This window comes from Copidosoma floridanum, unplaced genomic scaffold (assembly GCF_036245765.1).
Source record: "Copidosoma floridanum isolate Cflo_tuat_1 unplaced genomic scaffold, Cflo_Japanese_pri ptg000020l, whole genome shotgun sequence".
Classification (NCBI taxonomy): Eukaryota; Metazoa; Arthropoda; class Insecta; order Hymenoptera; family Encyrtidae; genus Copidosoma; species Copidosoma floridanum.
Window position 1 is genome coordinate 11100648 of NW_028321897.1, and position 16908 is coordinate 11117555.

Consider the following 16908-nt stretch of genomic DNA (forward strand, 5'->3'; position numbering starts at 1 on the left):
ATACAAAAATTGATTTTTTCGTCACTTTTATAGTTTTATTAACTAACGTATCTCAACGATTGTGCAAATACGTGTAAGGCTACCTAACCCTACTGTTTATGGTCAATTCTAGTTTTTAGTCTTTTATAACAGAGTATGCCTGGATTTTGTTCCATTTTTGATGACATATTGCACACAATGTCACAATATAATACCGTGTTTGTAACAAATAAACTTAAAATAAAATACTCAATTACATTGTAACCACTAATCTACCAGAAAGTACAACTTTTGAAATTGGCAATAATAAGAGAGAAGGTAAACTGTGCCTATTCTAACCCCCCCCTTAGCTTCTCCCTGGGTGGTAGAGGGAAAAGTGGCTGTGGGTAGAGAAGAGGCCGTAGTAGAGAGAGAAGAGGTAGTTAGTGTTGGGAAAGTTTCAAGCTATGGCACGACTGGGTCGCGGGGAGATGCAGTAAATGGAGCAGGACTGGGACACTTGCTGGTGCGGGAGATTAGGCAATCTGGTGATGAGAATTACTGAGGTGCTAACATTTAGAGAGGATCCTGTGATATAGATGCTGCTAGCTGTGACGTTAAATGGTACCGATGACTGCCTTCGTTTCTGGCTACGAACCGACCTCTGGCGTCAGGCCAGAGTTTTTTACAGCACAATGAGATAAATTAAATTATTGATTTGTGCATTTGATATCACCTATACTAATTTCTTGTAAAAACAGACATTGCTACATATCATAAATGTACATATAATATGATTATACACACAATTTTTTCGTACAACTTATAAATTATGCTTTGAGTAATTAACCTATGAAATAGCACACCGCACAATCATTCGATTTTGATAAGAAATTTTTCCTTATATAACATCATCTTCTTCAATAATGGCTTCAAAGATTGTAGCTAGATCATCATAAGGGACTCCTCCCAAGCTTAAACGAAGACTATGGTTATTAAACTCCAACCATCAGTTTTCGTATTTGTTCTTAGGCAGGATCTGTGCCTAAAAATATAAGGGCTGAAAGACAGAATCTGAAGATGTAGCATTTTTTTGTATACGTATGATAGCAATCTCTTTAAAAATAAATTCGTTTTGCATTGTCTTAGAACTTAAAACATTATCCACATACTTCGTCATCCTAATGTTGTAACCATTATTAGTTAGGTCACCGATTTATAAATGGTTCATGTGCTTAAATACAACTGCTAATCACTGCTCGTTCTCACTCATGTTGCGTTAGCAGAGGCAAATCAGTATGAAAAAAAGTTCAAGCAGCTTGTCATTTATTTGAGTATGTTAACGCGATCTGAAAGGATAATGAAGAAAAACTGCGAGAATTTGGCTAATGCTGACGTCGTGGAGCGTTACGTAATTTTTTGTAAAATACCGTGAATAAAATAGCAACGCTTGCTGCATGGTAATTATATAATCGATATACAAAATAATATTGATAACAGTCAGATAGCGCTTTACAGTAATTCTGACTATAACAAGTTTGTAAAATTTTCATCGTCGGTGAAAAATTAGTTGCTCAATATTAAGTGTCTCTTATCAACGTTTTTAGCAGCATTTTATAAAATGCTAGAAGTGTAAGGGTTAGGGCTTAATGAAAAATTGAACAATCAAGATAATGAGTCTGTGACATGGAGAAATCTTAAAGCAGCAAAGTTTGTAATGGTAAAAAATGAGGCAGAGACTGTCAAAGTTAAATGTTTTAACACTAAGTCAGAATGTATTTTTCGTGCGACAGACATACATAAATGGCTTGAAACAAATTTCCAGAAGACCATTCTTACACATATTAAGGAGCTTCAGGAGCACGATTCTAGATGTACTCTATGTACAATTTTTAATTTAGTTATAAATGCAAATAAACACATTGCAATGAGTAGCATTTCTTACGTAGAGCTTTCGACTACTGTTAAGAAACAAAAAACTTGCTTAAATGTGCAGATTGCAGATCAGCAATGCTTTAAATAGGCCATTTTGTCAGCTTTGCATCCAGTGAATGTAAATGCAAAACGAATATCAAATTATACACAATACGAATACAGTTATAGTTTTGAGAGAATATATGTAGTTTTTTTTCCAAACAGTAGTAAAAAGCTCTACGTAAGAAATGCTACTTATTGCAATGTGTTTACTTGCATTTATAACTAAATTAAAAATTGTGCATAGAGTACATCCAGAATCGTGCTCCTGAAGCTCTTTAATATGTGTAAGAATGGTCTTCTGGACATTTGTTTGAAGCCATTTATGTATGTCTGTCACATGAAAAATACATTCTGACTTAGTGTTAAAACATTTAACTTCGACAGTCTCTGCCTCGTTTTTCACCATTACAAACTTTGCTGCTTTAAGATTTCTCCATGTCACAGACTCATTATCTTGATTGTTTAATTTTTCATTAAGCCCTAACCCTTCCACTTCTAGCATTTTATAAAATGCTGCTAAAAACGTTGATAAAAGACGCTTAATATTGAGCAACCAATTTTTCACCGACGATGAAAATTTTTCAAACTTGTTATAGTCAGAATTACTGTAAAGCGCTATCTGACTGTTATCAATATTATTTTGTATCTCGATTATATAATTACTATGCAGCAAGCGTTGCTATTTTATTCACGGTATTTTACAAAAAATTACGTAACGCTCCACGACGTCAGCATTAGCCAAATTCTCGCAGTTTTTCTTCATTATCCTTCCAGATCGCGTTAACATACTCGAATAAATGACAAGCTGCTTGAACTTTTTTTTATACTGATTTGCCTCTGCTAACGCAACATGAGTGAGAACGAGCAGTGATTAGCAGTTGTATTTAAGCACATGAACCATTTATAAATCGGTGACCTAACTAATAATGGTAACAACATTAGGATGACGAAGTATGTGGATAATGTTTCAAGTTCTAAGACAATGCAAAACGAATTTATTTTTAAAGAGATTGCTATCATACGTATACAAAAAAATGCTACATCTTCAGATTCTGTCTTTCAGCCCTTATATTCTTAGGCACAGATCCTGCCTAAGAACAATTATGAAAACTGATGGTTGGAGTTTAATAACCATAGTCTTTGTTTAAGCTTGGGAGGAGTCCCTTATGATGATCTAGCTACAATCTTTGAAGCCATTATTGAAGAAGATGATGTTATATAAGGAAAAATTTCTTATCAAAATCGAATGATTGTGCGGTGTGCTATTTCATAGGTTAATTACTCAAAGCATAATTTATAAGTTGTACGAAAAAATTGTGTGTATAATCATATTATATGTACATTTATGATATGTAGCAATGTGTGTTTTTACAAGAAATTAGTATAGGTGATATCAAATGCACAAATCAATAATTTAATTTATCTCATTGTGCTGTGAAAAACTCTGGCCTGACGCCAGAGGTCAGTTCGTAGCCAGAAACGAAGGCAGTCATCGGTACCATTTAACGTCACAGCTAGCAGCATCTATATCACAGAATCCTCTCTAAATGTTAGCACCTCAGTAATCCTCATCACCAGATTGCCTAATCTCCCGCACCAGCAAGTGGCCCAGTCCTGCTCCATTCACTGCCTCTTCAGATTTCCTTGTTAAAAGCGCTCGTAGTAGAGAGAGTAAGGTACTTGGTACGTGTGCAAGAGGGTCAAGGTTTCAAATCTCTTTGAAAGTTTTTTTTTTCTTTCTTTCTTTTTTAAGAATCGTAGAAAAAGAAATTAAAAATTAAATAAAAATTATTGTGAGGAAAAAATTTTAATCAAACGAAACATACATTGCTTGGTGTATGTGAAGGGTAATGGTGAAGTGTGGAAAAACGAAGAGTGATAAAAGAAGGTGTGCAGGAAACTAGGGCAGCATGGTTAGGAGAGAGGGTAAGGGAAAGTATGTAGGGGACCCACGATGAGGGTGATGACGTAAGGGAGAAATAAAATATATTAGAAGGAAGAGACTTCCGGCAAGTGGCTTTTGTTTTATGAAAACCTGTTATTTTTAAAATATCAACTACCCAAGACACGTGACATAAAGAACTTTGTTCTCAAAAGATTTAGTTTGCATACGTTGTGGATCCCATAAGAAAACTATAACAAGTTTTGTACAAATTTTTTCGCATGTCATTCTTTAGTATACGATGAAATCGCTTACATATAGACGCTTTAAGATTATTGTACAGTAAGTAAAAGAAATATCTATTATTTTGCATGAGACTATGAAATTTTTGCAATCTAAAATTCTTTGCTACGATCTGCTTGCAAATTACTTTGTTCTCTTCCCTCTGTTAATATCGACTTCATGGTTGCAGTTATATCATTACCGGTCTTTTTCTTAACGGGTACAACCCATTTATATTTGGAGAATATTGCTATAACCGTGAGCAAATATCTTTTATCTTTAATTTTCCAAGCATAAGGTATTATCCTTACAAGATCAGCTTGGCATGTTTTATCCAAGCCCCAAGCATGAAACTTTCAGCGGAGATAGTTGCGTCTTACAGGCTTATAAATCTCTTTCCCTACTGCTTTTATCCTTACTAACTATATTCTAAAGTTATATTAGATAGCTCTGCTACAATGTCTTAATTTGTTTATGTTTAACTTCTTAAATTAAGTATTTTTCTAAGAATACATCACTTAAATTTTATAATAGTATATTATTTTCTACTGTTAATCCAAAATAGAATTTTAAAAATTTTTTTGAGGTAGTGAGAAAAACTTCATCGTGAAATTAAATAGCTCATGCAACATTGCACAATCTTCTATTTTCCAAGTCAAAATGACTATCTGTGTTGAGCTTATATCAAATTTCTTAAGGACCTCGAATACCACCTTCCAACTTAGCTAATCCACCTCCGAATACGTTTATGCTTATTTTAACACTAAAGTCAAATAAATAACAAAGCTCCATGTAGAATATCAGCTTTACGAAGCTGCTCCACAATTGAATTTATTTCATAAGTGTGATTCGGATTAGCAGCTCATTTTTCTGCCACTATTAATCTTTGCCAGTTGACTGATTTGTTAGGGTCGTCCCAGTATATGTAATCCATTTGCAATTTTCACGCTAGTAATTTTAAATAAACGTATTAATCCACCTTCCTTCTTTATTCATGTGAGATTGAAAAATGTGGCAATAACATTATTAAATTTATTACTTTTACATCGACGAATCATCATATTTTTGTCAAGTTCTCTTTAGTGCCCATTTTAAGTTTCTAAGGTCTGTTTGTGCTTAGCTCAATTACCTAGAGTCATGTGCTTTTTATCAGGATGCTAATGGGCTTAAATATAATGTTCTTTATTTTCAACAAAGGTATCATAGTCTTTGATGGAATCATTCGATGAAATAGCATGTTACTTACTTTTAGCTGATTGAAACATTGATGTGTCGATTTTTGAAATTTTTAATTAAAAGGGAGAAAGATTATTTAAGTAAAGATTCAAAGCTTAGTGCCACGTTCTTAACTTTCTTTAATTATTAATAATTTTATAAAGTAGGTCAGTTATGGGCTTGAAAGTCTTACCAATGTGCTTTTTATAATATTTTCTTTCTGACTTTTACAATCAATGTTTATGTTTCAGGGCTTCTCTAGCTTTTTTAACTCACTGAAAAAAAACTTTTTTCTTATAAAAAACATTAATGTTAACCATTTGATGGTTAACAATGGATCAATACACACTTAATAAGTATGAGTGATATTTATAGCAAAAAAACCAATCCGTTCCTCCATTTACCATTGTCAACATCTCTTGCCTTATCTATGACCACAAATCTATGTTTCCCAACATTCCAACAGCTTAGACATAATTTTTTGAATTTATGGTATGTCATTTCAGTATTAATATAACCGTTATAGATTTGTCTTAAGGACATTTCATTTAGCTGAAGTATCATTAAGAGGTTTAAATTATCTCTGACTAAATGCTTTGAACTTTGAGCATATGATTGGCATAGATAAAAGCATGTAACGAGGCAAAATGCCCTCTATATTTCAAAATGCTCTCGCTGATGCAACGTGTATACAAAGAGCATTAATTTGACGCTTCTCCGAACTGCTCGTTTTTCGGGAGCTGTATACACGCTGAGAGGAGGGGACGAGGACGCCAACGAACAAACAGTTGAGATGCAGAGACAAAGCAGCGCCAGCAGAAAAGGACAAGGAAAGTGCGAGCGCGACTACCGAGACACAGCAGCTGCTAAGTATGAGAGTGACTGTGAAAGGAGATAGGTGGTGGCAACAGTGGCAGTGGCCATTGCTTGAGCAAGAGATCGTGAGTCAGTCGGGAGTAGAGCCTCGAGCTGCACGCTTAAGCGTGAGCAGCGAGAGCTCCGGAGGTTTTGCGGAATTTCTTGGCAAGAGTTGAGAGATTTCGAGAAGGTGCGTTGAGTGTTGAGAGAAGAGAGAGGATTGTGCGTGCAAGACGAGAAGCTGCTGTGCTCTCCCAGGACGACAAGGTCGCAAGGTCAAGGACTATGGCCACTGAGAGAAAAAGCAGAGAAAGAAGAGTTGAGAGAGAGAGAAGAGAAAGGGTGAATCCGCAGGATGAATGACCCACTCGAGGACACCGGACGACATCACGCCGGGTTGAACTCGTGGACGTTTGACCACGAGGTGAGGCTGGAGAGAGAGAGAGAAATATTGAGAGAGAGAGAGAAGAAGTATGTAGCGTAGACAGTGCGAGAGAGAGAGAGAGAGAGAGATTGTAGTGTAGACAGTGCGAGAGAGAGAGAGAGAGAGAGTTTGGGTTGACAAGACTAGGTGTACGAAAGACCGTGAGGTGCATGGGACGGCCGCCATTTTTCGTGCATGTTGTCGTGTATTAGGGTAGATAGTACAGGAGAGAGAAAGAGAGAGAGAGAGAGAGAGAGGAAGAGAGTGTATAGCAGTGTGAGAGATTGGGGATGGAGTGTGGGTGTGTGCGTAGTGTGGATCGAGGACGAGCAGGAGCCCCTCCTGGTCCTGGACTAGCAGGACGTGGTGGACGAGCGCTCGCGGCTCGCGGGGTGTGAGGCAAAGTTGCTGCAGCGCAGTCCAGAGGACGAGGTAAAGCGTTGTGTCGTGTATTGTAAAGACAGAGACTGTGTATTAGTGTTAAGTCTTTAATAAAAGAAATAGTGAAAGGTATTAGTTGTATGTAAATTAATAGTTCTTCTTGTAGAACGGGAGCAATCCCGCGCCAATCCCCCTTTTTCAGGAGCAAAAACCCAAGAGTTGAGAGGGACAACGGTGACGAACGAGATCGAGATTTGCTAACGCGGCGTTGGCACCTCTTTTCGTTTCAGGTCAAGAAGCAGTGTTACAAGCAGTCAACGCTTTTGGGATGTTTCATGGTTAGAAAGGCTTCCACATTATCTTGTTTTCTACAGGCAATGTCATTGAATATCAGTATACAGTTGGGTAGTGCCTTACCTAGGTATATAATTGATTTAAAGTTGATACATACAAGATTCTTTACATCATCTACAGGCTTTATCAGTTATTCTAGAAACCCATACTTTGGCTGATTCAGCGACTTTGAAAATAGATTAACATTCTTAAATCTCAGTCCGTTTGGGTAAGGATCTAAAGCCAAGAAGCAGTTTGTTTTTTCACATCTTGACGAACCACAAAGAGCAGTTTTTATTCAATTAAGTAGCAAATCACCGTGACATTTTATTTTCCTATCTTGCTCAACAATTTTATTGAAATTCACGATGAAAATACTTGTATTCTGTTCTACTAAGCTCATGATCATGGTATGCTGACTCAACTTAGACTGAAATATGATAATGTTAATGATAAGCTTTTAAATTTTGAAACTTATCTGCCATCGTATTTTCCCATCTTTCTTATTGATTTGCTGAGATTACGATAGAAAATTGAGTGTAATGTTTTACAAAGCTCATGTTTGCTGTATGCTGACTCAGCTGAGACTAAAACATGATACTGTTTATATAATTCTTCAATTCTTTCAACCTAATTAATCATATTTTTTAATCTTGCTCATTAGTTTGTTTAAATTGATGACAGGAAGTAACATATTTTATTCTCGGGGTTTGTGATGACTGTATGCTAAAGTACGAGACTATAAATAGTGCTCTGATTATATTTTCAAGCTCATTCATCGTTTGGCCCTTAAAAAGTAGTGATCATTCACTGTCACAAAGTTTGTGGACTTATAAGACACTCTTTAAGGAACTGCCTGTAGAACTGCATGTATGAGGATATTATCATAGCGGGCCAGTCACTAAACCAGCTAAGAGATCATCTCGTAGAAATCCAGATATAAATCCGTTAGATCAGGCTTGCAAACAACATGATATGGCTTATTCTTAGAATCAAGAAAACATTGCGGCAAAAAACACCACTGACAAGATTCTTGCTGAAAAAGTGTGGCCAAAATTAAAAGCCACTGTAGCTAATTTAGGAAAAAAAACTGCTGCTCTTACCATTGTAGGCGTCATTAGGTAAAAATAAAAACTTGGCAGGGGATCACTTTGTAGTATAAATTCTAGTAAAGTGAGTAAAGAGAAAAAAAGCCAAAGAAGCCTACTTGAAAGGCTTTGATTCAAAGTGCCTTAAGCTCTAACATTCCTAGTAGTAGTAGTTGAAATGTTATAAGTTGAGCTTTAAATATAAAAGTGCTCTTAAAACTATTTGGTGCATTTATCAAACATTTCGTGTTTGGTTCAATGTAACTTTTTACCAAAAAGCACAAAAATAATTTAACTTACTGAGCTTCACTAAGTACGCAAAACTTCTTGCAGCATAGACTTTTCCGTAGCTCATGAGTACCACATATTAATGCCTTTGTTGAATATCTCATACTGAGAATATGACGTAATGGCGTGTGATCATATATTACTAAATGTTAGTTACAGCACACTGTATAGTTGATTCCAAATACGCAGCTACATTATTGTCATAAGCGTTAATACGGTTACGATTTTTTGTTACAGCGTACAAGTACTGCTATAGTTTTCGTATAAAACCTTGAATTACCCTTGAATACGCAAAGTCCGTGCACTTACTTTAAATAATGATTATTATTTTAACGCACATTCATTAGTAAGGGAAAAAAATTGAACAGGGGCCACACTATTCAATGACTGATCGCTGGTGTCACAAGAGATAAAACAGACACTTCTCTGGGTAAAAACTGACAAAAAGCGTTGGGAGAACATTGAATCTCTACAACATAATCAGTGTCTTAATCTATTCTTCTTATTTCGTAGCTTAGAAACGTTGTACTTACTATGACATCGTACATTATCCAAGTGTGGGTGTTTTACCAAAATCAATTATTGATTTCTAATAGTTTAATCTTAAGCTAGTTTTGAGAAAACGGCTACACAAATAATAACAATCATACAATTTAATACGAGGAATATGTGTGGGATCGTATGTGATAGATGTAAGCGGGACGTTACAGATGTAGTCAGTGTAGGCAGTAGGAAGTTGTTGTGAATGCACCGGAAGATTCAATGAAACTGTACAGTTTTGTACTAACCAGCCTTTGGATTTTTTTCTATTTTGTTATTCCATGATTAAATAATTATAATCGTTAACTCATTTAATATTAATAAAAATTATATTCAATCAACGTAGGTATACTCATTTCTCCTATAATTGTATCACCTCCATACATGATAATGTTTCATAGAACGTATTTTTATAGTCAAAACTATATTATTTGTCATAGAATTTTAAAGAATTATTATACATAATAACTTCATACTTAGGTACCCAAGCACCCACTGTGCACTTGTTTTCTCTATTATGAACGTAAAGAATTTTGGAGGTACTGGAGGAGTGCCGCACTTCAAAATTAATATTTTTTTTTTATAAGTAAGAGTAAAATAAATAAATACTTCTATTCACTTGTTAATATTTTCTTAGTTACCTCCATTCTTTTCCTCATAACTGATTTACCTAGGTAACAGTACTCGTGGCAGTTGTGATGAAAATATAATTCTGCGACTTTTTATATTGTTACTCTCGTTAAAAGGTTCTGTTTTATTTTTGGATTCAAGGAGTTTGCAAAGTTTATCAAGTTGATATAGCTTTCATAAAGTAAAGAAAAAAAAACAAAAAATGTTTTATTAGACATTGAAAAATTTCGTAAAAATGAATTCTAATTCTTCTTCTTTATGAACCAAGAAAAATAACAAATAACTGAGAAAAAAAAAGAATTTTGTGTTAATAAGTAATAATATATAGTTTTAACAGAAGAGTTTAAAATCTATTTATTTTTCGTTCAAACTTAATTTCAATGATACACAACGTACAAGAAAGTGCAGCTTAGTCTTATGAAAAATTTATAAATATGTTATGTTGTACATATGTTCATTCTGTTCAATTTTTTTCACCCTTATTCTATAACAGCAGATAATTTTAAAGGTTTGTAATATTTATTCGTATTAAAATACCTTGTGATTTGTACTGCACAACGGCAACAGTCAAATGTATTTCGTTAGTATGTGCGAGTGGTGAAGATGAGATACTATAGAATCTTGGCTGTAAGGGAGTAAGGTACAACAGAAGCACAGGAGCATAAGGTTGAACGGATGGAAACTCTAGTAATACTTCAAGTAAATTTGGAAAGTTCCAGTGTCTCCAATCTTCGTATGCTACAGAGTCCTAGAAAAAAGAATGCTGATACTATTATATGTTCATAAGTATATGTTTCTACATTTGTAATTGTTACGTATACCTAAGAACCACTGACAAATTAAAAATAGCTAAAAGCTCTACAATACCTTTTTTTAAAAATAAATGACTGTCTTATAGGTAATATGAATTTTTGTACGCATTTTTACAAAGTATACTAACTTTTTTCTCTCTACATGTAACTGAAATAACTGCTATTGCAATTTAGTTTGAAAGAAGAACGCTACTTCATCTAGTATAAAAAAATTGTTAAGGAAGTATGATTTTTAAATACTGATTTTCTAATGGAACTTTCTTAGGAATTTCTCATTGGGACGTATATTTTGTATATTCTTGCAGATTATTTAAAGTTGCACTTCTAAAAAGACACTTATATGATATTAATATATATATATATATATATATATATATATATATATATATATATATATATATATATATATATATATTAATACTTGTATATATACATATATTTCTACATTATGTAGTTGCTATTAGTATTCTATAATATTTGCTTCCTCTCACCCCCCTCTTTCCTGCGCTACTGCCTCTTTCTCACCCCTTTCCCACGCTACTCCACCATTTCTTCCTTAATCTCTTTCATACGTCCTTTTCACCTTCTACACATTACACATACTGAGAATAAAGTTTTCGTAACTTGTTATTAATTTACTTTCAATTAAAAATGATTTTAAAATAAAGACAATGTTATCTAATAACAAGACAATATTTAAATACATAAGATTTTAAATAATACACGTATGTTGATATTTTAAGTTTGCTTAACGCATTTGCTTACATTATTACTTCTATAATTTCGTGTAATTTCAAAATACATTTGTTGATCTCCCTTTCATGCGTTAGGAAGTACTCTTTTCAGTTGTAAACTGTTTTGTAACAGTTGTTACACGTTTTACACAAAAAGATTTTTCTATATTAGTGCTTGTTTAAGTGTTTCGTAATATTTTTTCTACGTTTGATTATCATTTTTGAATGGTGACATGTTAACGTTCCGTTTGTATAAATTTTCGTATAACTGGTGACTCAGAAATAATCTTCGAATCTTCAAATGCAATTATTACATTCAAAATCTTGATTTCTAAAAATAAAAAAAATAGTTTTCAATGTTTAAAAGATAAGTGTGTTTGATAAAACATATTCTTATATCATTAAAACTCTATTAAATCCATTGATGACTGATATAAAAATATGATAATGACACCGAAATTTATCATGAATACGTTGTCAGTTTTAAAAAATTTCCTTCGAACACTATTTTTAACTTCAGTTTATCTTTAGAATTGTTTTGAATGAGAATACTTATGATATATGCATTGGGATCAGGCTAAGTATTATTTGCCATTGAAGAATGAAGGCTATTTAAGTTGTAATCCTGCAGAATTAAAACGTTGGCTCTGTGATTTATTTACTGTCGTTTAAAAGACAAAATCAAAAGAAACTGTTTTTTATGTTTAATAAACAGTAAAAAAGAATAATTTCTGGTATTTAAAGTGATTCTAGAAGTAACTACTATTTGTCCTTCGTTTTTGCCTGTAATAATTGAAGCTTTAATGTTATACTTATATAATTTTGCTATGCGCAAACAAATTTGATTATATGATCCGCTTATCATACTTACATTCCTTATTAACATAATTACTAAATTTATTTTTAAATTTAGTGCATGAGGTAGTAAGCCTTTATAAATAACGTTTAAAACTACTACTTCAAAATTTAACTTAATGTTTTAGTCACATTCGACTGTTCCTTTTCCTCTTGCATAATTAAAATCTTAGTATGACGTGACAAGACCTTCCATGACGTAGAGTATTCTGTTGTTCAATAAATAAGAGAAGTCGTTATATAATGTTTAAATATTTTGGTTTACGGAAAAAATGTTTTATTAATAAAAAATTTTACAGAAAATGTCCTTCGTTTTTCATTCATATGGTATTGTAAACACATACATCTTGCCTTTCTCTATATATAATGTGAACGAAGGAAGTTTTGTATCCAGTGATCTTAATTTTTTTTCATAATTCAAAAATATTAAAATATTTTTATAAGTAAAAGTTTTTTATTGTTTTTTTTTTATAATAGAGGTTTTAAAACTATTTTTTGAAACCGGTATCATTTGTCTGAAATCTCTGCCTAATAATATCAATTTTTCTTCGAAACGTTAATCATTATCACACAAATCTTTAAATGTTTTATTAAATATTTCTTTAGCTGACTTGAAAACCATTAAAGATTTATCCCATATTATGATATTTACTTTCCTAAATTTTTTATTTGTTGGAGTCACGTGCTAAAAATGCTGTTCCAATGTTATTTAGAATAAAAGATAGTCTAACTGTTCTTGGTAACAAAATAAAAGTCATTCTAGTCTAAGTCATAAACATTATACTTTTTTCTGTGACGTACAGAAGTAATTGATGGTTTTATGCGAAAACGTTCTACCAGAACTTCTTCGACCATCTATAAAGATTTTTTTGTTCTAAATTTAGACGAATTGTTCCAAAAATAAGTTCATGGTCGTTATTCAGTTGATGATGTAGAATATTAAACATTTTCCTACTTGTCTCTTTCAATTGTTTATCATATTCATAGTCTTTTTGGGTCAATAATTTCTTTGATTATTTAAGATTCTGGTAAGCTAAAATATTTGCAAGATTTATCTTCGGAAGAAAAAATTTAATTAAATTTAAAAAAAAATAATGTAACTTTGTTTTTTAAAAAAGTCTTTGATTGAATATTTTTTAATTTATCTCATACATCGTTACCTTAAATATTTTTCGATAAAAAAAGCTATGCAAAGAATTTTCTTAGTTGGAAAGGTACTGACACATTTTTCTGGGCTTCTTCAAAAATCTGGAAAATTTAAAAGTTGCTTTCAACTAATTTCATGTTAATTGCTGTATCTTCATAGTTATGCAAAATTTTTTTTTAATTCACAAATCTTGAACAATACACCTTCAGTGTGATTTAGAATTGGTTTCCAGAAAAACTTTGGATTCAGTTTGATTATAAAAATTGTAATATGATGAAATGTTAAGGTACCTAATAGTTTTTGCAAATTCGTTTATCTTATTTCACTTAAGCCAAGAACTTAGTATTGTTCTTCTGTTTGAAAACTGCTTTGTCAATATCGCGTTTTTCAAAATTTGTTGTTTGTTAATTCTTATTGTGAACTGCTAATCGTATCTAAGTATAACTCTTGCCTATAAGTAAAAACTCTTGTATTCACCATGCTCCTTTCATCAGACTTTAATGTTTACCGACAACCAATTGTGTAATTTGATTATAAATTTTATTTTATTTATCATTATCATTTAAATCAGTTTTTTTTATTTTTACGTATGCTTTATCGCTGTCTTTATGTATGTAACCATACATAAATCTTATGCTCTTTATTGAAGCACAGTATTCAACATCTATGTGACAATTATATTTTTTTAACAAATATCTTTTGTATAGAACTTTCATAGAATTATTAACTGGAATTTTCGTATTGCAGTTTTTAATTTTGTAAGAAATTTTATCAAAACTATTACTTCATCTTTTGTAATCTGTATAACTATACATTGTAAATGTACTATTATTATCAAGAGGTTTTAAAAAGCCTTTTTTACAAACATCTTAACTTTTTTGAAAACAAAGACTTTTTTCAGTATGAGGAGCGTGTAGCATATTTGTAATCACAAGTATTTTCAAAATTTCATCATGCGTTAGTATTGCAGCAGAAATGTCTTGATCTATGTTTTCACAAGTATGTAATTTATTGCTTAGATAAATTGGTACTGTATTGTGAGTATGTAGCGAACCTCTTTTTTTAATTTTTCTTATATAAATATAAACACTAGTGTGACTAAAAACTTCATTTATTTGTTTTATTAAAAACTGATTGTTATTTTGAATAAAATCTTCTGTAAATAATGTTAGGTACATCGTTTAGAGTTGTACCTCTTTCAAAATGTTTTTAAACACTTTTCATCTCTTTTTATTTTGAATTACAAGTAACTATTATAAATAAATCTAGTTTGCCACATTTTCACATTATACCTATTACATCTTAATAGAGTTATTGCGTACATCGAGGACTATGTATGTAAATTGCTGGTTAAATAAAAAAACTCCCTATCTCCATTTATCTTTAAAATGTTGTAAAATATTTAATGCATTGATATAAGTGTGACTTTTTAGTTCTTTGTAACATAATATTAGAAGCTGCTTTTGGTTAATTATAAAAAAATTCATGGAATTATTTTCTATCATGACGTGTACGTGTACAAAAAAATGTTGAGTTAATCATTCTGTAAATAATAAGAAAACAAATCTTGTATTGTTTAATTTGTCAGATAATTTAACTAAATCATACTATAGAAGTAAACATATCTGTGAACTTCTTTTCCTTGCTCCATTGTTATCAAATCATATAGAACTGTTCATTTTTGACTATCAATATCATGAGGTTTTTTGTTCATACCAATGCTCCAGCCTTTATTGCCTGACAGAATTAATATAGAAGATACTATGGAACTAAAGTGTTGCAAAAATTGTTTTTATACGGGTACGTTGGTACGTTACGCAGTGAAAAATTTAGATAAATACATATGTCACATAGTTCTAGAATACCGGATTTTGATACGATCATTTCTCTAAATTTTCAGGGGACTAATTTATCGTAACAGTGTTGTTATTAATTGATCTTTCTTATGATGTATAATTCATACTCCGAAAATTTGTTTATGTTTACGAGTTTATTCAAATGCTTGTAACTTTGGCCTAAGTGTTTTTGCTAAAGTTTTTAGTCAAAGTTTCTAGATGTTTTTCAATTGAGTTTGAATTTTGGTTTAACTTATTTTATAGCAGTATAATTAACGTAAATTTAAATTTGGCTTCACATCACTTTTTTATTATTCAATTTCAACAAATCTAATGTAATATAAAAAAATTTTTGTTGTGTTTTGAATTTATATAAGGCCTTTTTTCTTTTGTTAGAAACGTCTGCGTTAAAGGTAGCGGAACAAAAGCTATTGGTACAATATCGTATCAAATGTCATAAATAAAGGTCGTGTTATGACAACTGTTGTATTTTTTTATCTTATTAATTCAATCGTGGTACAGTTAATTTTGTATTTCGACAACGACTGAGTTCATATACTTCTATTTCTTGAGACGTAGTGAAGCAATAAGGGCATATTATTGTTATTTCTCTTAAAAAAACACACGGCATTCCTTGTACATTAAATTGTGTTATGACACATAGCGATATCATAAATATTTCGCGTTAATTTTTTTTTTGTACTCTATTATTCTTAATTACTTAAGAATTTCTTTTTTTTATGGTCTAATTTTTGTTTACTTTTTTTTTAGTTAAGTTTTTGATATTTTAATTTGTTTGATGAATAACATCATAACGGTCAAACGGTTGATTTTAAAAAAATGATAAAATTAATTGAAACTAACTACGAAAACCAGAAAAAATATTAGATTTTTTTTATCGTATACTTTTGTGAATTAATTATATAAGCCTGAGAAACTTTTGGTTTCTATTTTACTGCCTGAAAAATCAGATGTTGACATTACATTGTGATACACAGAACGATTGCAGATATGAACGTAACTGTTACGTACGATAACATATGGCTATGCATTTGTGTGCCTCCGCTGGCTTGGGCCTGAAAAGTAGGGGAATAGAAAGGAGAAGTAATAGAAAAAGGAGAGCGAAGGGACACAGAAAAGAGAGATCAGCTGGAGAGAGGAGAGCAAAAATATCGGGCACACAAGATTAGGACACGCGCGGCTTTCCTTGAATGTAAGTAATTTCAATAAAGCACAAGTTAGCCACTATTTGACCTATTACTTATTCCCGCAGCGAGAGCCGCACGTAACAGCTGGGGTCAGAAGTGGGATACAGACAAATTTTTTTACCGTCTGTCGTGAGCGTGGAAATTACTCAGTATGGTAAAACAAACGAAAAGTCTTAAAATTTTCTTTTTCGATTAATTAGCGTAAAAAAATAGAGAAAAAAAAAGATTGTATCGCTCATGATACAGTAAAAAAAAACAAAAATGTCAAAAGTGCCAGATGCTAAATTTGGTGGTCCAACCGTCACAATGAAAGAAATCTAGAGGAAGTGTCAAAAGAAAGGGAAAATTATTTAAAAAATTTATAACCACTGCTACCAGATTAGTACAGCGATAAGAGAAGAAACTGCATATGAAGCTAGCAGAGCAACACACTAAAATACTCGGACAATTACCAATTACTT

At 32.0% G+C, this 16908-nt stretch overlaps 1 protein-coding gene across 1 annotated transcript in view; it reads right to left on the bottom strand.

Annotated features, from left to right (window-relative positions):
- The window catches only part of Nos (Nitric oxide synthase), a 2633257-nt gene that overhangs the window by 485417 nt on the left and 2130932 nt on the right, over positions 1 to 16908 (bottom strand). The window contains exon 20 of the mRNA XM_089593752.1: positions 10394 to 10604. Coding sequence (XP_089449878.1) covers positions 10394 to 10604 — 211 coding nt within the window. The remainder of the gene's footprint in view (positions 1 to 10393; positions 10605 to 16908) is intronic.